At 35.5% G+C, this 24,024-nt stretch overlaps 1 protein-coding gene across 1 annotated transcript in view; it reads left to right on the top strand.

The window, feature by feature from the left end:
• The window catches only part of sclt1 (sodium channel and clathrin linker 1), an 84,928-nt gene that overhangs the window by 28,173 nt on the left and 32,731 nt on the right, over positions 1 to 24,024 (top strand). The window contains exons 3-12 of the mRNA XM_028801675.2: positions 1,617 to 1,666; positions 1,885 to 1,931; positions 4,194 to 4,257; positions 5,459 to 5,514; positions 7,789 to 7,924; positions 9,395 to 9,517; positions 14,675 to 14,740; positions 15,841 to 15,911; positions 16,910 to 17,000; positions 19,619 to 19,710. Coding sequence (XP_028657508.1) covers positions 1,617 to 1,666; positions 1,885 to 1,931; positions 4,194 to 4,257; positions 5,459 to 5,514; positions 7,789 to 7,924; positions 9,395 to 9,517; positions 14,675 to 14,740; positions 15,841 to 15,911; positions 16,910 to 17,000; positions 19,619 to 19,710 — 796 coding nt within the window. The remainder of the gene's footprint in view (positions 1 to 1,616; positions 1,667 to 1,884; positions 1,932 to 4,193; positions 4,258 to 5,458; positions 5,515 to 7,788; positions 7,925 to 9,394; positions 9,518 to 14,674; positions 14,741 to 15,840; positions 15,912 to 16,909; positions 17,001 to 19,618; positions 19,711 to 24,024) is intronic.

The raw sequence follows: 24,024 nt of genomic DNA, 5'->3' as shown, positions 1-24,024 counted from the left end.
TTATGTAAATCTATCCTAGTGAAAGAGTTTAATTTGTTTATAACGGAATACTGGGGTTTAGGAGGATCCTTAGTGTTGGGGAGATATACAGTACTATGTTATTTCTAATATCATTAATTTTTTGATTGAAAAATACAGCAATAGCCTCACAGGTTTTACTGGAAGTACTTAGGAGGCATTCCTTTGAGTTACCTGGGTTTAACGGACGATCAATCGTCGAGAATAAGACTCTGGGATTACTAGCATTGCTATTTATAATCTTAGAGAAATAGCAGCACCTCTCAAGACGGACTGTGTTATTGTATTCTGTTATTTTAACTTTTAATATTTCATAGTGGATAGTTAGTTTAGTCTTCCTCCATTTACGCTCAGCTCTACGGCATGTTCTCTTTAAATCAGACACTCTTTGGGTCTTCCATGGTATAACAATGCTAGAAAATTTTTTAACTGTCTTTTCAGGTGCAACTATGTCAACAGCAGCTCTCACCTTAGTATTAAATCTTTCCACCTTACTATTTACATTATCCTTGCTATTATAGTTGGCACTATAAATGGACTGATTGCTTAGAATGTTTGTAAGTTTTAAAGCTGCTGATGAGTCAAAGAAGCGTTTTTTAACAATATGCTTCTCATGAGTGTTTTCTATCATTATTTCTATATTAAAAAGTAGAAGAAAATGGTCTGATAGACCCGTATCAATGACCTGCTTTATATCAACTTTTAGTCCTTTAGTAATTACTAAGTCTAACGTATGACCTGCTTTATGTGTAGGCTGATTAACGAGCTGTCTCAAATCGAAAGAGTCCAGGAGGTTCATAAATTCTTTTACTTTTTGGTCACACTGATTATCTATATGAAAATTTAAGTCGCCGACTATTAAGAGTGTGTCATAGTTCGTAATTAAAATTGACATTAAGTCAGAGAATTCCTCAAAAAAAGACGCGTTGAATTTTGGAGGTCTATACACGGATAATACTAGAACGTGAGAATCTCCATGGATAACAACATCGAGATACTCAAAGGACTTGAATTTACCAAAATAACTGCTTGGTACATTTTAATTTTTTTTTATTTTTTTTTTTTGCAGACTTAGTTTTCTAATTTCTATATTGTTCCCTAAACATAGAACTTAGCCCCCGGAGTTCAATTAAAAACAGAAGCTGGTTGGAACAAAAACCTGCAGCTACAGGGGTTCCCCAGTTTGGGAAACACTGATTTAGAGTAAAAATAAAGTTGTAAATAATATAAAACATTGTATGCATGTTTAATGTTCACATTTTCACTGATTATTAAAAATCTGTGAAAATGACATATTGACGCATACAGAGAACTGTTGATGTGTAGAACTCATTAGTAAGCACTATATTTCAGAGAAGCATTTATCTGACTTCTTATCTGACTTTGTAGTTTTCAAGTGTAAATAGGATGTGTCAAGCTGTATTGGGTTGAATAGCCTATTTTATCTATTTTGTCTTGTAATTTCTTATCAGTCCGGTTTAAACTACAGATAGGCAGAAATGTAGCACAAAATGTTATTTAAATAAAATCCGTTTATACAATTTTGTCTGTTTAGTGGTGTTTGCTTTTGTTAAAACACATTTTTGGTCCAATTTCAGATTTCATAGTTCATCGGGATGGACAGCTGTCTCATGTTTCACCTGATCAGGTATGAAATACAAAGTTATTAATTTAGCTAGGTTTAATCCTGGGTAAGATTTACCTTTTCCATGTGTTCATATAAGTTTATTGGATAAAAGTAATTTACCTAGTTGCATCACAACAGTTTTGTTTATGGTGTGTTTTATACAATTATTTTGCATAGGTTTTCGTCTTTTTGAGTCCCAAGTTAGCTGTTTTACTAAACAGTTTATTTTCTTTTCAAAGGGAGAAGTGCAAGGAGAAGCTGAATCTGTTTTCCCTGCAGACAACAGGTGATCTCTCCCTCTCTTTTTTTTTTTTTGCTGTTATTTTTATTAAAATTATGCACTAAAGGCAGAAATTTGGCAAAAATTTGAACCTAATACCAAAAAGCAAAATACGGCAGTTAATGCAGCCTGCTTTCTGTTTTTAAATGAAATGATATGCGACATACATATTAATCGCAGTGTGTCACATATGATAATTGTTCAGCACTACAACAAAGATAAATTTTCACTTTACTGTTTTGTTTCTAGTGAATCATGTTTTTACATATTTTCAATAAGTTTGTTTTTGAACAAATGAGCAGCTGAGTTTAGAAGTTTAAATCCATCCATTATCCAACCTGCTATATCCTAACTACAGAGTCATGGGGGTCTGCTGGAGCCAATCCCAGCCAACACAGGGCACAAGGCAGGAAGCAAACCCCGGGCAGGGCGCCAGCCCACCGCAGGGCACACACGCGCACACACATACACACCAAGCATATACTAGGGACAATTTAGAATCGCCAATACATCTAACCTGCATGTCTTTGGACTGTGGGAGGAAACCGGAGTACCCAAGAGGAAACCCACGCAGACACGGGGAGAACATGCAAACTCCACGCAGGGCAGACCTGGGAAGCTAACCAGAAGTTTAAATGCATAATTGAATTAAAAAAAAAAAAAATCCTTTATCTCCTTTGGATGACCACTTGCTTTTGTGATTAGTGAACACAGCAGGTTCAGCTGAAGAAAAGGTAACATTATGTGCTAAGCAAAATATATCTCTTTACATACATAGTGCATATGCATTCTTGGGAAGTCAGATTATTAATACCCATTTTGAGATGATCAGGATACCAGTGAGAATGTCATCCTCATTAGGAGATTCTCTTGAGTCTGGGTGGAGACCTGGATGGGCTTGTTAAGGTCAAATGATGATGATGATTACTATTATTATTACACTAGGGGGCTTTGCCCCCTCTTCACTTCGCTCACCAATCCCCCTGCCTGTGTTAACGCGCCAGCAACTTCGCATCTCTGCTGCTCGCGTATGTGGATTTCACTTTCAACAAACAACAAAAATTTTAATTCTCGCGGATAGGCCTCTTCATTGGGAAGAAACACTACTTTTCCCGGATGGCAACACGAATTAGACGATCTATAAGTCTCCGACTTAAAGTTTAAAGCCAAACAATATCTACATACTTCTGTCATATCACCTATGTCCGTGTATTCGATCACTTTTCGCTTTTACCTTTTCGTCAATATCACATTGAATTTTGATTCCGTGTTTGGAATTGCATTGTGACAGCTCAACGTATAACTGACCGTGAGTGAATATTGTTTCTTTCTCTCAACACGAACTGTGTCTGACAATAGCATTCACACATCTAAGAAATGATTGAACCGTGTGCATGGTTGTAAATTTTTAGATGTGGGCAGGACTTTTCCAAATCCCTTTGCATAAAGTCTCATGGGGCTTGAAATTTTCTCTTGCAGGATTTCACTTTCACCAAACAACAAATCTTTTGATTCTCATGGATATGCCTCTTGATTGGGAAGAAACACTACTTTTCCCTGATGGCAACATGAATTAGATGATCTACAAGTCTCCGACTTAAAGTTTAAATCCGAACAATATATTTGATCTCTTTTTGCTGTTCCGTTATTTCACCGAGTAATCATTTCCATTTGTTTGCGCTAATGCGGTCTTTTCATTTTTTTGAGACTTTCGAATTTTCGTACTTCTGTTATCTGTAACCTGCTCTGCTTGTGTATCGCGCCAACGTTTTTGAATTCTTTCCGACATTCTACTTTGTCATCTACTCTTTGTCTTTTATTTCCAGCACCGGCTGTGGTTAAATCTCTTGGCACAAAGTCTCGTCTTGCGGGACGTGAAAGTGTCTCTCTGAGAAAGTCACGTCTCGTCTCTCTTCCCAAGATTTTTTTATTATAATAGAGATATTTGCATATTCAGTGCTCTATTTTGTTGCAGTAAACGCAAAGCATTTGGGTTAACTCAGGATGGATTCTTGATTATAGTGTAAAGAGAACTTTTCTAACTATGTTATATTTAATGAAGTATTTTGAATAAAGGTACCCAGTGAGACAAAATATCTGGTATTATGAAGTATATATATATACTGTATATATAAGTATATATAACTAGCACCAAAGGCAACTGGTTGTTTTTTTTTTTTTTTTACTTCTTCAAAAGAGTCATGACTTTATGTACAATACCTTTACTGAAATTAGTTTAAATATTATTTTTTGTATTCATTTCTCAAGACCTTTTCTTGAAGAATATGACAAACATATGGAAGATATGAGTAAACAGCTGAAGGATTACCAGGTTTGTTCACTTTTTCATTTATCATGCATTATTAAAGTTTTATTTTTGTCCATGTTTTTTAGTATAAACATAATATAGTTGGTAGCTTCTAACCCCAGTTGTATTTATATTGAATACTTTTTATGTTGTTAATTTACTAAGGCTTATGTCTATCAGATGAAATGAGAAGGAAGTGTTCAGACACCATTCTTGATGAATAAATTGGTCACCCAAGGAACAGAATGATGCATTTTTTTGAGTTTATATGTAAAATACAATCTTGCCTATATCTTGATTTTGATTGTTTCGTGACAGTACACAAGTACTCTGTACATACATCTTATTGAACTTCTTGATAGCACATTCCAATTGCCTTAAACATGATGAACATATTTCATTCATGATAAATAATATACTGTATGTTTAGCATTCAACACACTTTGAAGTATCCTATTTATTACACTGTAGAATTTCACATTGGTTATCAATGATAGATGTCTTAAATTGAGGGTACAGTTTCATATAGCTACCTAGTTCAGAGAGAGATGTATTCATGTTGTGCATATTAAAGGAACATTTCAGTGATATATTATTGTATAGTCAAGTTGGAGCTTTTTAAAAATGCTGTTTTGTTCTACCTGAGGTTTAACAAAAAGGAGTCAAAGTGACTACCAGAAAATCGCACCTATGGAGAATGATTTCTTTAATATTTAAAACAATCAAAGAAGCACTAAATGAACACCCAATTTCCGCATCATGCTAACCTTGCATCTAAAGGCATGTAAACTGTAACTAAGTAAAGCACATATCTAGGAAAATGAACACACTTGATGTTTTGAGTGCCTAAAGTGACAGAAGCACAGCCTTTTACCTCTAACTACGAGGGTGCCATTGTAGCAGTCATTGCTAAAATTGTAATCACAACTTGGTCTTTCTGTTTTGATGCTGTTGTTAATAGTCAAATGATCAACAACATAACACACATTTTTAGTAAGTTTAATCTATCTAGTCGTTTAAAAAAAGAAAAATATACTGGGTTTTGTCTAGAATGTTGCCACATTTGATACACTTAAAGGAAAAGGATTACATTTGTTCGAATGTAACATCCACTCAGATGCCAGTATTTTTAGCAGCTTAGATTTGGCTGCATTGTGAAAAAAGCTGGTTTATCAAGTTTTTAATGATTATGTGTTTATGCTGATTTTAATTTTTCATCCCACAGACGCAGATGTGTGAAATTAAACTGAAACTTGAGAATGTAATTAAAGAAAATGAAAGGTAAGACTGAATAATTAAAAATGTTCATTTTAGGGCAAATGATTATTTATAAACTCTTTATATCTTTGAAAAGGTTAGACATTTTTAATACTTTGAAAAATAAAGTTGATTTTACCAGTTTACACATTGAAAGAGCAGTGATCATGTGTATCGCTGTTTACACAGTTTGATATACAGTACTTTTATTTTCATTAAGGCCTTGTAAACATACTTTTTATTATAACATTTTTCACTAATCAATCAATTTTCACAAAAAATGTAATTGTAGAGAAGAAATTTAAATGACTTATGTTGGGGAAATAGGTTTTATACTTACTATAGGTACTGTATATGTGTCAATATGCAGACGTTTATATATTTTCTCTTACAGCTCAATCTACCATGTGATTTCATGGATAAATTGCTTAGCAAAGTGCAATTTGCATACACAATCTTGTATAGCAATGCAGACTGCAGCAAACTACACTGCCTGGCCAAAAAAAAAGTCGCCACCTGGATTTAACTAAGCAAATAGGTACGAGCCTCCTATTGGATAATTACTGCATGGGCGATTATCTTTCAGCTGGCAACAAGTTATTTAACCCCAACTGGTGCAATGAGTTGCTACTCATTTCTTAAACAACCATGTCGAAAGAAACATCTCGTGGTCATGGAAAAGATGTTAGTCAGTTTGAGAAGGGTCAAATCATTGGCATGCATCAAGCAGCAGAGAAAACATCTAAGGAGATTGCAGAAACTACTAAAATTGGGTTAAGAACTGTCCAATGCATTATTAAAAACTGGAAGGATAGTGGGGACCCATCGTCTTCGAGGAAGAAATGTAGCTGGAAAAAAATCCTGAATGATAGTGATCGGCGATCACTTAAACGTTTGGTGAAATCAAAGCGAAGAAAAACAACAGTAGAACTCAGGTCTATGTTTAATAGTGAAAGTAAGAGCATTTCCACACGCACAATGCGAAGTGAACTCCAGGGATTGGGACTGAACAGCTGTGTAGCCGTAAGAAAACCACTAATCAGTGAGGCAAACCGGAAAAAAAGGCTTCAATTTGCTAGGGAGCGTAAAGATTGGACTCTGGAGCAATGGAAGAAGGTCATGTGGTCTGATGAGTCCAGATTTACCCTGTTCCAGAGTGATGGGCGCATCAGGGTAAGAAGAGAGGCAGATGAAGTGATGCACCCATCATGCCTAGTGCCTACTGTACAAGCCTGTGGGGGCAGTGCTATGATCTGGGGTTGCTGCAGTTGGTCAGGTCTAGGTTCAGCAACAGTATGTGCTCCAAGAATGAGGTCAGCTGACTACCTGAATATACTGAATGACCAGGTTATTCCATCAATGGATTTTTTTCTTCCCTGATGGCACGGGCATATTCCAAGATGAAAATGCCAGGATTCATCGGGCTCAAATTGTGAAAGAGTGGTTCAGGGAGCATGAGACATCATTTTCACACATGGATTGGCCACCACAGAGTCCAGACCTTAACCCCATTGAGAATCTTTGGGATGTGCTGGAGAAGGCTTTGCGCAGCGGTCAGACTCTACCATCATCAATGCAAGATTTTGGTGAAAAATTAATGCAACACTGGATGGAACTAAATCTTGTGACATTGCAGAAGCTTATCGAAACAATGCCACAGCGAATGCATGCCGTAATCAAAGCTAAAGGCGGTCCAACGAAATATTAGAGTGTGTGACCTTTTTTTTTTGGTGGCTACTTTTTTTTTGGCCAAGCAGTGTATTTAATTAGGTAAAAACAGATATTTCACAGCAGTTCACTGTTGTAGTCAAACTGTTTGTATGAATTAAGTTATCTTTGTGTCGGGCACATTTATACTTTATACAGAACATACAGGAGAGTGGTTGTCACTGCTGTCTTAAACAATCCATATTTCTTGGTTTAAATCTCTCACCCAGTTTCGTTGAGGAACCTGCGCATTATGTGTGTGTGTGTATGTGTGTGTAGTGTTTTTTTTTTTTTTGGTAGATTTTTGTCCAGGTCCATTACTGTAAAAAAGCTGCATGTGATTGTGTTTTTGTGTGTAAGCTGGCTGTGTAACCCCTACTGGGATAGGCTCCTACTCCCACAAGTTTGAAATGAATTAAGCAGATTTGAGGACTGATTAAGTCAAAAGTGAACATTTGCTGTTCTTGATATTTGAGTTTATTTTGTAATTATATAGAAGAAAGCATTACGAAAATAATTTTTATTCCATTAATTTTATATAGAAATTTACTTTTACATCTGAGAAATAACTTCTTTTTTCATGTTACAAAGACTTCATGTGGAACTGCGAGAATCAGTTGAAAGACAGCTTGAGAGTTTACCTTCAGGAACTATTTTGGATGGCGCATCTTTCACAGATGATGAAATTATGAAAAACCTACAGGAACAAATACAACTCTGCAATCAGGTTAGTTATAGCTAACATGTGCACAAAGCACCCTCCACTCCAGAATACTCAAATAAACAATACAAATACACAATCCTCCACTCCCAGACGCTTAGCCACCCTGCCTCCCAACTCAGCTCGTCCGTCTGGGATTTCCCAGAGTCCTTTATAGTCCGTGACCTGGAAGTGCTTCTGAACCCTCAGTCCATGTGACTTCTTAGCACTTCCGGGTCAGACCAAAACTCTTCTTTTTCATCCCGGAAGCACGTCATTCCTTCTGTCCATGTGACTGGGACGTACTTCCGGGGTGTAGGGAAAATAGTCACTGCTCCTCCCTGCAGCGCCTTCTAGCGGCCCCCGTGGTATCCAGCAGGGTTGTAAAGGAAAACTCCAATGTCCATGATTCCCTGCTGGCATTCGGGGCACCTCCATGCTGCAGGGAGGGCTCCACCTGGCAGCCTGGGGGTATTGGCCAGGATGAACGGCCGGCCATATCTTACAATGTGTATTAAGGTTTACTTTTTCTAGTGTAATAACTAAATTACTTCAGGTCCTGGATGGACACTTACATGAGTTTACATGTTATACTTTCATTTTTCCAGTCAACATCAAAATGTTTCCATGCAGCATTTTGGAAATTGTGTGGGATGATAAATTACACTTTCAGTAAATGGGTTCTGTATATATAAACAAGCTTCATTTTAGCTGTAGTAGATTTATACTGTTTGATACTAGTTATACTAATTGATTCTGAGTTTCAAATGACTAGAGCTTCTCCCTGGAATTCTGGAAAAACGTACTGCTAAAATTCTAGCTAAACATTTTCCATTGCTTATTGAAACTGTCATTTTTGATTCAAAAGTCCTTAAGATGCAGCTTAGAGTTAAACTGTTAAGAGATACAGTTAGGTATGTGTAATAAGGTTTTTATTCGCTTCTTCCTGGAGCAATGAAAATGTTACAATGAATGCTATATTTTCAACCAGAAGCCACATCTCTTTGGAGAAATTGAAACATTTTCTGAAAAAAGTTAGAGTAGGATTGACAGCCACAAATTTATCTGCTTTCTAATACAAAGGATACGTACATATATACAGTATTGTACATTCAGTATCAAACACTACTACTAAGGAAGAAAGCAATATAAATCTACACAACATTACAAACAACAAATAAGTCACACCTAAAATAGTGCTGTCTTTTCTTCCTTTGTTATGTAATTGTTTTTATTTGTGTTTTTGTATTGGTTACATAATACATACTTTTTTTTTTTTTTAATATCGAATCAGGCTGGATAAAGAAAGCTTCAGAACATATGAATGCCTTATTTACTGTGCTAATAAGTGAAAAAAGGTTACAAGTGCAATATAACCAAATGCTTTTTTAATTATAGGGTTGACAATATCTCAATTACATATTACATATACTGATTATGATATTTAGACTCACTAAGTTAATATTATTTGAAAATTTCTTCCTATCATCTATTTAGGAAAAAGAACAAGCCTTGGAGTTGTGGCATTCGGCTTCCCATGAGATGGAGAGACTTCAACAGTTGTACCAAAAGACCATGTCAGAGGCACAGATCCACTTGACTGAAAGACAGCAGTTAAAAGTATGTAATTTTAATAAATTCAATAGTTGATTATTCAGTTTTATAGTTACCTCCTACAATGTTTCTTTTGGTGGTCATGGTCACTCTGATTGTCCCGAAAATATTAAACCATAATTATAAACACCATGCAATATATACTGTAAATATAAACTTTTTATATTTATAAATTAATTACTATAGATTTGTGTGTGTGTATTTTAATAATTAAATTTTAAATATGAACATGTTAAATTAGGACTAACTGGAAGTAGAAAAAAGAAAACAGAATTCCAGTCTCCAGAGTCCATCTGCTCTTGGCCAAATATTTAAACAACTCCTCCCTGCGCTCTCCAACAATGCTCCCTGGCAAACTTTGACTTCAAAAAATACAACACAGTTCTGATATCAGGCACTGCACTTGATGTCTTTGAGGTCCTTTTCCCATGTCAGAAGACTATTCCTTATCACAAAGGTGGCAGCATCAACGCAATACAATACAATACAATTTATTTTTGTATTGCCCAAAATTTCATAAGAAGTGCTGCAACGGGCTTTAACAGGCCCTGCCTCTTGATAGCCCCCCAGCCTTGACTTTCTAAGAAGACAAGGAAAAACTCCCAAAAAAACCCTTGTAGGGAAAAAAATGGAAGAAACCTTGGGAAAGGCAGTTCAAAAAGAGACCCCTTTCCAGGTAGGTTGGGCGTGCAGTGGGTGTCAAAAAGAAGGTGCCAATACAATACAATACACAGGACAGAACAAATCCTCAATACAGTATAAAAATAAAAATTTTACAAGTTCAGACCATAATTTAACAGTAGATGATATGCCTCCCCCATTTGGCCATTTCACAGCTGAAACATTGCTTGGCTAGCCAATCCGATGAAAGGACCCCTCTACCCCACGATTCCTGCGATTCTCCATCAGAGATGACTTTACCTTAGGCAGACAAAACAACTTGGCAGGTGGGCTGTGGCACCAAGTGCCACGTTTGAGTACTGAGAAGAGAAACTGAATAGGTGAGAGTTAGTAACAAATTATAACTACCATGTTATTTATGTTTTAGTGCTAATGACTAACAACAGAGATGCAGTCTGCACAGTTAATCAGCAGCTCTAGTCAGGATATGCTAAACTGAAGTAGTGAGTCTTCAGCCGGGATTTAAAAGCTGAGACTGATGGGGCATCTCTTATAGGGGCAGGCAGACCATTCCACAGTTTAGGGGCCCTGTAACTAAAAGCTCGACCTCCCACTGTTATTTTATTAATCCTTGGAATCATAAGCAGATCGGCATCTTGAGATCTTAATGTGCACTGTGGTTTGTAAGTCATGATAAATTCAGACAAGTAAGCTGGACCTTGGCCATTTAATGCTTTTTATGTTAAAAGGATGATTTTGAAATCTGCCCTAAACTTAACCGGGAGCCAGTGTAAGGATTTAAGAACTGGAGTTATGTGTTCGTACTTTCTTGTTCTTGTAATAATTCTTGCAGCAGCATTTTGGATTAACTGGAGGCTATATAAAGAATAGTTAGAACATCCACGGAACACTGCATTGCAGTAGTCAATCCTAGTAGAAATAAATACATGAATGAATTTCTCAGAATTCTGTTATTTAGAAAGCTCCTTAATTTCCCAACATTTTTAAGATATAAGAAACATGATTTGGACAACTTTGTAATATGCGCTTTAAATGACATGCTAGAGTCAAAGATAACTCCTAGATTGCGGGCTGATTCAGTAAAATTAATGGTGATTCCAACTGAGTTAAATGATGACAAAATATTTTTGTGATCAACATCTTTCCCTCCAACAATTAAAATCTCTGTTTTATCTGTGTTTAAAGACAAGTAGTTCTCATCCATCCACTCCTTTAATTCACTAACACAACTAATTAAAGACAACATCGGAGAAACTTCATTTGATCTACAGTGCATCCGGAAAGTATTCACAGCGCATCACTTTTTCCACATTTTGTTATGTTACAGCCTTATTCCAAAATGGATTAAATTCATTATTTTCCACAGAATTCTACACACAACACCCCATAATGACAACGTGAAAAAAGTTTACTTGAGGTTTTTGCAAATTTATTAAAAATAAAAAAACTGAGAAATCACATGTACAAAAGTATTCACAGCCTTTGCTCAATACTTTGTCGATGCACCTTTGGCAGCAATTACAGCCTCAAGTCTTTTTGAATATGATGCCACAAGCTTGGCACACCTATCCGTTTCGTCCATTCCTCTTTGCAGCACCTCTTAAGCTCCATCAGGTTGGATGGGAAGCGTCGGTGCACAGCCATTTTAAGATCTCTCCAGAGATGTTCAATCGGATTCAAGTCTGGGCTCTGGCTGGGCCACTCAAGGACATTCACAGAGTTGCCCTGAAGCCACTCCTTTGATATCTTGGCTGTGTGCTTAGGGTCGTTGTCCTGCTAAAAGATGAACTGTCGCCCCAGTCTGAGGTCAAGAGCGCTCTGGAGCAGGTTTTCATCCAGGATGTCCCTGTACATTGCTGCAGTCATCTTTCCCTTTATCCTGACTAGTCTCCCAGTCCCTGCCGCTGAAAAACATCCCCACAGCATGATGCTGCCACCACCATGCTTCACTGTAGGTATGGTATTGGCCTGGTGATGAGCGGTGCCTGGTTTCCTCCAAACGTGACGCCTGGCATTCACACCAAAGAGTTCAATCTTTGTCTCATCAAACCAGAGAATTTTCTTTCTCATTGTCTGAGAGTCCTTCAGGTGCCTTTTGGCCATCTCCAGGCGGGCTGCCATGTGCCTTTTACTAAGGAGTGGCTTCCGTCTGGCCACTCTACCATACAGGCCTGATTGGTGGATTGCTGCAGAGATGGTTGTCCTTCTGGAAGGTTCTCCTCTCTCTACAGAGGACCTCTGGAGCTCTGACATAGTGACCATCGGGTTCTTGGTCACCTCCCTGACTAAGGCCCTTCTCCCCCGATTGCTCAGTTTAGATGGCCGGCCAGCTCTAGGAAGAGTCCTGGTGGTTTCGAACTTCTTCCACTTACGGATGATGGAGACCACTGTGCTCATTGGGACCTTCAAAGCAGCAGAAATTTTTCTGTAACCTTTCCCAGATATGTGCCTCAAGACAATCCTGTCTCGGAGGTCTACAGACAATTCCTTTGACTTCATGCTTGGTTTGTGCTCTGACATGAACGGTCAACTGTGGGACCTTATATAGACAGGTGTGTGCCTTTCCAAATCATGTCCAGTCAACTGAATTTACCACAGGTGGACTCCAATTAAGCCGCAGAAACATCTCAAGGATGATCAGGGGAAACAGGATGCACCTGAGCTTAGTTTTGAGCTTCATGGCAAAGGCTGTGAATACTTATGTACATGTGCTTTCTCAATTTTTTTATTTTTAATAAATTTGCAAAAATCTCAAGTAAACTTTTTTCACGTTGTCATTATAGAGTGTTGTGTGTAGAATTCTGAGGAAAAAAATGAATTTAATCCATTTTGGAATAAGGCTGTAACATAACAAAAGGTGGAAAAAGTGATGCGCTGTGAATACTTTCCGGATGCACTGTAAATGAAAAGTATAACTGGGTGTCATCTGCATACGAGTGAAAATTAACATTGTTTCCTAATAATAGATCCCAGTGGAAGCATGTAAAATGAAAACAGTAAAGGTCCCAGCACTGAGCCCTGCGGGACACCATATCTCACTTCTGTGTATAATGATGGAGTACCATCAGCACATTTCTGTACATATTGGAATTGATTTGATAAATAAAAACTAAACCAAGCGAGCACAGTGCCTGTAAGCCCAACATCATTTTCTACCCTGTGCAGTAAAATAGAATGGTCAATGGTGTCAAATGCTGCACTTAAGTCTAACAACATAATTACAGTGGAGTTTCCTTCATCAGAGGATACCAGAATGTTATTCATAACACACGTTAGTGTTGTTTCTGTACTATGACGAGTGCGGAAACCAGACTGGAATTTCTCAAATAAATGGTAATGCGTAAGGTGTGACTGAAGCTGATTGCACAACCACAGGACACAGAAAATAAAGTGACTGTGTAGCAACCAATCATACAGTTGGCCACAATCATTAAAAAGCAATATGCTTACCAGCCGTAGCAAGACTATACTATGGTATTGTTTATGTTAAATTGTGTATATGTACTTTCCTCTTTTTTTTATGCTTAAGTTAAAAATTACCGGTACCTGTTGCTTTAAACTTGTTGGGAATAAAGCAGATTACCAAATATAACTTTTTGCTAGGTAAACTTGCCTTAGACAAAGATGTATTGACTTTTCTAATCCACATGAACCCTGTTAAGGCCTGAAATTTCATTTATTATTACTTAATATTTGGCTAATGACTTTGTCCAAGGAGGCTTAAATCATTTTGATGGATATAGTTGTTACATTTCTTTTGTTTTTCCAATTGGAGTACAGGCAGGTGATGTGGCTTGTTCATGGTGACACAGTGTCAATGCACAGTTTGAACCCACAACTTCCAGGATTTAAAGTCCAAAGCCTAAACCACAATGCAACACTGCCTGTTTGTGACCAAAAAGTGTCCGCTACATAAGTCATAGGAAAGAATGGGGCTATGTTTCACGACAAATATTTGTTCCTCAGCTATGTTGTTTGTTTTATTAACAGTTATTGTTCATTTTTAAAATATTTATACACAGTATCAAGTTTTATTGATTTTTTTTTTTTTTTTTTTAAATATCAATATTGATTAAAAGTTGAGGTTTAAAAATCATGTTGTCAACTTAGATACTATTTTAAACGAATAGCACATAGTGCCCATTTTATTTTAAGAGCAATTATTCTGGCTAATGAGTTCAGTTAAAGTATTGCACTTTGTGTTTGACTTCTGGCCATTTGTGAAGAAGTGTTTGTTGTCAGTTATTGTTAAATAAACAGTCGAGTTGTTTGTAAATATCAAAATTATTTTATGCTTTTGTAGCTTATAACTAAACTAGACATCTTCAGCAATCTGCCCTTGTATAAATGTTTTATTTTTTTAAGAAAAGAGCTCTTTACATTTTTTCTCTGTATTTTATTATTGTATTTTATATAAAATAGCATCAGTGAAAACATAAAAATATTCTTTATTGATTTATCTCTAGCTTGTTTATGGTATGATCCCTAATGATGAGCTAAGCTCTGCATTTTGTTTTTTAGGAACAGCTGGCACGTGTTCAGCAAGTTGTTCAGCAGTTCCACTTATCCAATCAAAAACTGGAATCTGTAAGTAAATGGACTGAGCTGTTATTTCTTGTGGTCTACATTATTTTGCTTATACATTCTGTTATTAGAAAATGTATATAAACAAAGCTTTTTCATGATCTTAGACTCTTTGATATTTATGGAATTTTTGTTTTTTTTTATGGAAAAGAGAATAGATGAGAAACATACAAGAAACTGACAAAGTAAACCCCCTAAGTTAATTTTCAGAAAATGACATTGGGCCATCAGAAGCTACAAGAATCATTGCACAGCCATTTCATTAATTGTGGCCCATTATAGATTGTCATTCTATTTGATTCTATCTGATATTATTATATTAGTAATTTCAGCAGTCTTTATTGCTGATAAACCGACCAAATATGTCTTAAGATTCACTGAGCTCTCCACTTTGAGTCATGACTGCCAACATAATGAACAGTTGGGTCTGCTCAGACCTTTTGCAAATATTCTGCAAAACTTAGATTTTGAGTCAAAGACATTTGAGGCACTTTTCTGAAAATAAGGACCAGATTGTTTGTATGAAATTAAATAATCCAGTCTCCATTAAAGAGAGCACCCCTCTTTGTGTGCCTTAAAGCTGTACATTTTCAAAATTTGAAGGATGTTAGCCACACATATTCACTTATAAAAACTGGTGCATTTATATTATAATAATTTATAGTGCTGAAATTTATATAAAGCATTTATTTCACCCACTTCACCACTCCTTTAGGCAAGCACACTTTTATAATTTTATGTTGCGTATTTGTGCTGCTTTGTTAACCGTGAGTGATTTTAGCTGGAAAAAGAACAGGTAGTAAATGTTACAATATCTGCATTTACTGTCTGTCTGAGGTGTAGATAGACAACTTCATTAGACAGTTGTTTAGAAATCAGTGCAGTATGAAGGTCCTTGTGCTAGACAACTACTGCAGCTCCTGCAGATTTCATGACAATCTCTTCTTGGTGGTGAAGTGTTTGGATTCATCTTCAGTAAATAAGAGCATGTTGTGAACATGAGAGAAGTTGTTAAAGGTATTTGTGGAGTAGTGAGCAACAACTGATACTCTTTCATGTTTAATAATTTGAATAGCATCACTAGCTGTTTCTGTTTCGTCTAGAGTAATCAGCACCTTCTCAAAACCATGACAGAACAAAGCTCAGAGTTGGAACAGCTTCGCAATCAGTTAAGGTTGGTTTTCTTTAGTTTACATTTTATGTTTATAATTTTTTAGTTGTAAAAGTGCAACTGAAGCTAGTACTGTAATTATTTGTTTTGGAAAATCAGTTTAAATATAATAACTTCATTCTTTTTCACTTCTGTGCTACAATTGTGATTGTTTTGTTTCGTTGGAAAAAAAAAATTGATAGTATAATTAGCTAATAAAATTACAAAGAAAACTTCTTGGGAAAGAAACAATAATATTTGTAAATAAGAGCACAGCAATATGAGTACAAATGTTATGGTTTTAATTAAGTTTTATATAACATTATATGAATAAAAACAATTTATACTTTCAGATGATTCTTTATTCATTTTAATTATTTATTGTTTGCTATGACACTGTACCATCCAGTGTCACTTGACGCTGCCTCTTGAAATTTTGTTTTTTGTAATAGCTGTTTAAACTATTAGAAACATGGCAAAATATAACTAATTTGATTAAGCTTTCAACTAATCTTTGACTAAGTACTTGTTCTGTTTTAATCCAAACCTATGCTTTTTAGAACATACAACCTTATAGTACATAATAAAGATCATAAATCTTCATAAAGATCATACATTAGTTTGAGTGATTTTTAATCCAGCATCACCATGACTATTAAAAAAAGTTCATGCATCATCCAGGGTTTTACCATATTTAGATTCAGAACTCTTACAGTTGCCTCAGAAGAACTCTGGTACAAATTATAGTAGTGTTATACATTTATTTAAACACTGAGTTGTATGATTTAACTTAATTATTAGGCTCTATTTAAATATTTAACTCCATGTTTAATAGAGAAAATTCATTATTTTTTTATTTTTATTCTGCACATTAAGGCATCTTTCTCAAAATTGAATTCTGTGAAAGATATACGTTAGGATAATGTTTTTTAAAATTACCACCTTTAAGGTAAATGTAATTCAGTAAGTGTAATCAAAAGGTTTTCTGCTAATAAAGTCATAATGAAGTCATTTCATTGCAGACAAAACAAATTGGATTTGCGAATAGCCACCAGTAAAGTGGAAGAAATGACAAAGATTATGCAAAATCTTCAAGAACAAATGCAAAAGATGGTATGTTTTTTTAAAGAGGTGAAGATGCTGTTATGTTATGTTATGTTATGTCTGTTGTTATGTTTTTGAATTGGAATTAAATATTGTAACATATTAGAAAAGAACTTTCGAGAGGCCATTGAGTGATAGTGGGAGCCTTTTAAAAAAACAGTGTGGGTCCACTGGGGCACAGGTGCTATGAAAGACTGGCAGTGGGCTATCTTTATTCTTCTAAATCTACTTGTTGGTGGAAGAGACTGCCGGAATGATATTTGTAGTAAACTAAGCTCCCTAAGAACAGTTATAGATGTGTGAAGAGGGCTTAGTGATCTAGTGAAACCAGAGATCACTACTGGGAACTTTGCCGTTTCGGTTACATTAATTCATAGGACATCCCCCTAACCCAGAAGTGACCTAAAACTGTGACAGCTGAAACTAGTAGGGTGGCATTGTGGCTTTTTTAATTTTGAGGCAAAGCACTGGAAGTGATTTGGAATATTTTTGAAATGTTTGTGTTTATAAGTAGATGAACTGCTGTTCCTGGTAGCCATGAGAATAGGCCTGTGTTTAATCCAGTCTGAAGTGGCAGCAAGATTTCACATTTCTTTACTGTTTTTAACGGTTTAATTTTTGCAAAGAAGATATATTGTAATTTTGACACCTTCTGCTTTATAAAACAGAAATAACAAAGAGTGAGTGATCTACAGGTGATTTCCCACTGCAAGAAGTTTTTTTCAGGAATAAGGGACTTTTTAGAATCTTGAACTTTTGTAACATTCCCACCGTGGGGACTGTGGACATTTGTTGTTCATGCTAGATAGTTTCTGGTACTTTTTTTTTGTTGTTTTGTTTTACCTTCTACTCCAGGGTGTCTACATGTGTTTATAGGTCATGGGTGAAGAATCTTGCTGGTTGGTTGGCCATAAGCACTGGAGCCATTTTACAAATCTGTTAGTTTGGACTATGGAGAGTTATCAGTGAAGATGGAGTGCAGCACTTTGTATCATATCACTTTTTATAGCTGCCTTCCTGGTGTGCTTGAATTGAAGCAATAATCTTCCCCATGAACTCGTGATCACTTTGAAGCAATATGTTGTGGAGATTCCCCGTGAACTTCTAATCGTGCCACACGTCGCACCGTATCTCTCTTCATAGCCACCTTTCTGTTGCACTGTGCCACATGTTACATCAAAGCAGTAATCTCCCTGTAAAGCTGTGAATACTTTAAACTAATAAAGTTCAGGGCTCCCCCATGAACTCCCAAATGCACCTCATGCCACATATTTTGCATGAAGGTTACAGTTTCTGTTGTGCAGTAGGAAAACAACACAGAAAAGTGGCCAGGCACCACAAGTGCACCACTTACATTATACAGGAACTCATTGGTTACAGAAAACAAAGTCCTTGCCGTGGGAAAATGCCTTATATTAGAGACCCTGATACATTATTTAATATTCCTTTAAAAAAAGTCTATATATTGGTAATTTTTTTCCCTTCTTGGGGAATTCTCATGCCAATTGAGAAATGGAGAACAGTTATAGTATGCCCATGGATATTTTGTTAATCTTTTACTGAGTTGTACTGCCTGGTTCACCCCTCAAATGGAGGCACCCAGAGGACAGTCCTAGATGTCCAGAACAAGTATTCTAAGTCCAGAGCAGAAATGTTCTGTCAAGTTAATGAGCTTCTTCATGCATAACACAGATTAAGCCTCGAAAAGATACAATTGCTACTGAGGTAGATCAATTATTCCTACACTGCAAAAAATCAGTGTGAAAAAATGAGAAAAAATAAATAAAAAACAAGAAAAAGGTATTAGAATCAAGCAAAATTATCTGCCAATATAGTGAGAAAGTTTAACTTGTTAAATTTTCTAAAAATGACATTATATATCTTACACATACAAATCTACTCAAGTCAGTTATTCTTAAAATAAAAAAACAAGATCTATTATTTCTTTTCAAGATTGTCTGGCTTGTTAAGATTTCATTTTTTGCAGTGTATAGTTTCATTCTGTCACTCACTTCCTGTATCTACCAGGCAGCTTTTGCTCCCTGAGAATTCAGTTGTTTGGGAGTCAGTTCTTTGAATAACAGTGATGTCCTTCCACGTTTTAGCAAATAAAGGAAGGTAAAATATGTATGGTACTTGTTTAATGCTGGTGGTTTACACTATTACCTGAAGCCCATTGAGCAAAACACTGACAATGTTCAGTACAACAATTGAATTGTTCATTTTTAGCCTTTTACTTTGACCAAATTAGCATGGGTAGCTATATTAGAAATACAAAAGCACCCAGGCTCCTCCACCATCCCAAAGACACAGTTATATAGATGGGTAGCTTTTTTTCTATTTTTAACATCTAACAAAAGATCATACATTTTGGAACATTTATCAAAAATGTAATTAAACTCCTAAGCTAAACTGATACAGATTTTAAACTACAAAACAGAGCATTTTAGCAACAGAGAAAATCTTTCTGTCATATTGAAATTACTTATTATTGAAGTAAAAGCTACAATATACAGTATTACATGTATTGTATCATGTTAACAGTCAATCTACATTATAACATCATCTACCCCAGTATCATTGTACATATTTACATAGTCGTATACTCTGGGTTTTTGCTTTTGTAGGAAGAAGATGTTGTTACAGCACATGGCAGAGAGGAAGCCTCTGATAAACGAGTGCAGCAGCTGCAGTCAGCAATTGCCCAGTTGGAAACACGGTAAATGAATGGTGTCTCGTTTGTTGCATAATAAATATGCTGCATTAAGTGAACTTGGACACGCCACCTGCCAGACTGTGACATAATTGATTGCACATCAATTTATAATGTCAGTTTAATTTTCTCTTGATTTCTGCCATAGTGGTCTAGTCATTGTCTCTAGTGTTTGTCTTTTTATAAGTTTTTACTTCTTAGCTTGGAAATCCTCTGATTAAAAATGTACAGCCAATTTTTATTTTAAATTTAAAATAATTTCAGTGTTTATCATAAGCAAATATCTTCAACTGACTTGTTTCTCAAAACATGGTGAAATTTAATAAGTGCGCCGAATTATTTTGCTCCGTCTGCCTGATTTACTACCATAGAGCAGTGTTAGCTAAACTACATAAGTACTTCATTTTTTGAGTAGTTAATGAGTAAAGTGTCAGATAAACAAACACACAAAGAACGTAATTAAATAATAGGGGCGCCATAATTAAGTAACTATACAGTCTGGAAGAAAATGCAGCCATGTGAATAAATCTTCTCAAAAACCTTGCTTTAATTTTATTTTTTTCTTCCGCATTGGTTGTATATTTGATGTACTCTATAGGTGGTCTAATTATCATTCTTTTTTCCCCCAGAGTTTCTTTGCTGATTTGGTTTCATAAAAAAATATAAATATTTAAGGACTGTGTTATTCTTTTATGTGTGTATGTGTTTCTGTCTTCTAATTTGTACATTATGGTTAACAAACGCAATTCAAATGTAGATCTGTGCAGATGAAATTTTATAACTGTTTGCAGCTTTGTGAAAGTTTTTATGTAATTCTTACCAAAATTAACTTTTTCTTACAATGCAACCTCTTGTTATCCAAACTGTGTTTATTTGAAGGAAAAAATGTTGTGGTATATCAGACATTGTTCTTGCTAACTCCAGTCACATTTTTTTCTTCAAAAAGATGAAATATTGTGCTTTTCAAAATCAGAGGACCAGAAATGTCAAAACTTAAATATCTGAAATGTGTACTTACTGGAATAATATGCAGGAAATCTGAAAGTATATAGTAATATTAACACAAAAAGTACAGTACATAATTGTGTCAGATTCTTGTTAGATTTATAAATTATTAAGTTATTAGAGGAATATTGCTAAAGTGACATGCCTTGTCTGCTGAGGGTATGACCAACAGGCAGAACCAGTATTATGTATTCTATGCTCCAAGCCCAAGACTTTCTAAGTTCTTTGAGTGTTCTAACATAAACTGTTAACTGAACCCTGTAGTGCATGTTATCAAATAAAAAGCTGCAGCATGCTGTGCCTTTTAAGGTGTACAGAATGGATCTTCTAATGATTAAGCTTGTATATGTTGCATTCATGCCTCCATAATTTTTCATGCATTCAATAAATTATACTGTGCATCCTCCCTCTGGTTTTGAGGCAGAAACCTACCATAGCCATCAGTGAGCCTAAAATCTGTGTTGTCTGCTGGCTGTGTTTTTGCTGGGATTTATCAAAGATCATTTTTAACCCTAAAGGTTCCAGACATGATTGTGAACATGGACAGAGATTGTTGCTAATATGCTTCTAAGGGGTATACCCAGCTTTTGAGTTTAAAAAAAAAAAAGTGGTGTATGCCATATTTGCCAAAACAACAAAAAAGTCGTACATTAATCCTTTGAGACAAGTTGTTCAATTTGTCATTTATATAATACACAAGGGGGTGTAATTAAATTTTATATCTAATGCATAATAAAAACTTAAATATGCATTTCCCAAACGAAACACTGATATACCCAGCATTCCACGAATTGAAATTAAATGCATCTTCAAACTTTTTGGCAGATTACTACAACTACTACTGTATTTTCTGGCAAAGACTGTATTGTCTCTAAAGCAGCAAAGCTTATAATGTGGTATAATACTGATTAAACACTTGAAAAGCTAGACCAAAATGTTCTACTTTGTTTAAAAACGCAAATGGTTAGCTGTATACTCCTTATTCCATCAATCTTTTTTTGAATCCACTTATGAATGGAACCTGTCCCAATAGCATTGGACAGAAAAGTGGGACCCAAACATGGATGTTACACCACTTCATCTTGTAATGCAATCAGTCATGCACCCACAAACAATCTGATTACGCCAGTTTAAATGTTCCAGTTAACCTAGCATGAATAACTTTGGGATGTGGCAGGACAACAGGAATGCCCAAAGGAAATAAAATCCATTAGAGTGAGAGAGAGAGAGAGAGGGGTTGGCTACTGAAGACTGGCAGTAACCAGACCACCATTCATATGTGGGACATTGGTTGAGCTGTAACACAGTGGTACACTAAATAAACACTGTACTACTATGAGGCCATGTAATTCCTTTTTCCCAATCCATTTCTCTCACTTGGCAGGGGATTCATATGTTACAACTGTAGATGTTATGTTAACAACTGCAAATATACAGTATTTAAAATCAGTAATGAACAATATTGGTTTTCAAAACAAATATATTTTGGACTGCTACAATACCTTTACAAAAATTAATTGACAGAGCAGAACTAAGGATGCACTACAAAATTTCAGGATTTGACAATGTATATTTTCATGTATGGAGATAGTGAAGAGCTGTGTCAGCATGTATTTTGAAGAGACAAGACTTGGTAGAAATGGGCAATTTCCATATGGATATAAAAAGTGTGGAAACAATTTTCCCATTATATACAGGACTATAAAGGTGAGGGTTAGATATATAGAAGGGGAAAGAAGAAGCAAAGCTGAGAGAATTTTAAAATAGTAAAAGCCCTGTATAAAATGTAATATTACACAATGGACAGCCTGACTCAATCTTATTTACTCCATTTCTTGTAAAATGTGTCCTGCCGGCTACTGTACCCAAGTTGGATAAAAAAGGCAGCCTGCAGATCATTGCCTGGAACATGTCATATTTGAGTCACTAAATAAAATCTTTCTAAGCATGTTGTGAAACATTTCTTACTTCTTGTTTACAGTCATGATGATATTTTTGGTTTTATTTTTAAGAGGGTCGGTCTCAGAGATACAGAAGAAGCTTGGTTCATTGTCAGACATGGATTATACATTCTTCCAGCACTAAATGACCAACCTTTTAATTACCTCCTTAATTTTCTCTGATTGATTCTTTTGGCACATGCTATAAGCTTTTTAGTCCTTATCTTCCATGACTTTCCTCTCTCTTACCCATTATATTTAGCTATTGTTTTTCCATTTCAGTCATAAACCTGAAGAAGGTTATGCACCCAAAAGGTTGTCTCTAACCTTACTTTATTTAGTTAGTTTTACCGTGGAAATAACATTGACAATTTAGGTTTTAGTTCTCATTTTTCAAAGTATTTACAGAACTGTTTTATACATTAATTACATAATGGTGCATTCCACATGTGTTTCATTACTGCAAGACTAAGTAAAAATGTATGTCTTCACCAGCTTCTGAAAACCTTTACATTTTTGTGTAATTTTGTTAACTAGAAAATTATTATTATCATTTTGGGTTACAGGTGTATAATAATGTTTTCATTTACACAGTGTTTGGGGGATGTAGGTTTTATAGAAACCTATTAATGGCATATTGTAACTAGGTATGTTTTCATTAATATTTAATGATGTCCCCTGTTGCTCACTGGGACTTTTGATGTCAACTGTTCAAATAAAGACTGCATACCTGCGCTCTTGTTTTGTTAGTGGAAGTTATACTTAGCATACCGGTAGTTTAATTAGCACTGCTGTAATTTAATGGTACTTGTTAGTAGTAGTAAAGTTGTATATAATTGATGGTTGAACTTGCTTTAAATATTTACTTGCAGATGGTGTCTGTTATAATACCTCCTATTCCCTGACTCAGTATTTTGCACTAGTGTTAAACATACCTTGCTGCAGTTTGTTTTTGTGATCAAGTATGTTTATTCATTTTGCCAGTTTATATTATAAACCTCTGAAGACAAGACAATTTTCAGCTGTGTTTGCCTTTCTTAATTGCAAAGGACTATGCAGTTGTCAGGGTACCAGGAAAAAAGCATGCATTAAATGAAAGAACAGCTTTAATGTTACTAGTATTTGAACCAGATGAGAAGCATGCAAAGACATTTTCCATGACTAAACTAATTTCATTATATTTGATTGACTTTCCAAATTACAGATGCACTCCTCCTCAGGCTAAAAAAATATAACTAGTGAACCAAATATTTTCATTGTCAAGTTAGATTTGTAACTGGCCAAATATTCATTTTAAATATCCTTTGAAGTATAACAATCAAACTACAAATAAGTTGCAACATTTACTTTGTACCAGACTTTGTTTATTCTCGGA

This window comes from Erpetoichthys calabaricus, chromosome 5, assembly GCF_900747795.2.
Source record: "Erpetoichthys calabaricus chromosome 5, fErpCal1.3, whole genome shotgun sequence".
NCBI classification, from domain to species: domain Eukaryota; kingdom Metazoa; phylum Chordata; class Cladistia; order Polypteriformes; family Polypteridae; genus Erpetoichthys; species Erpetoichthys calabaricus.
The sequence above is the reverse complement of the archived record's forward strand: the minus strand, read 5'-3'. Positions and strand labels throughout refer to the sequence as shown.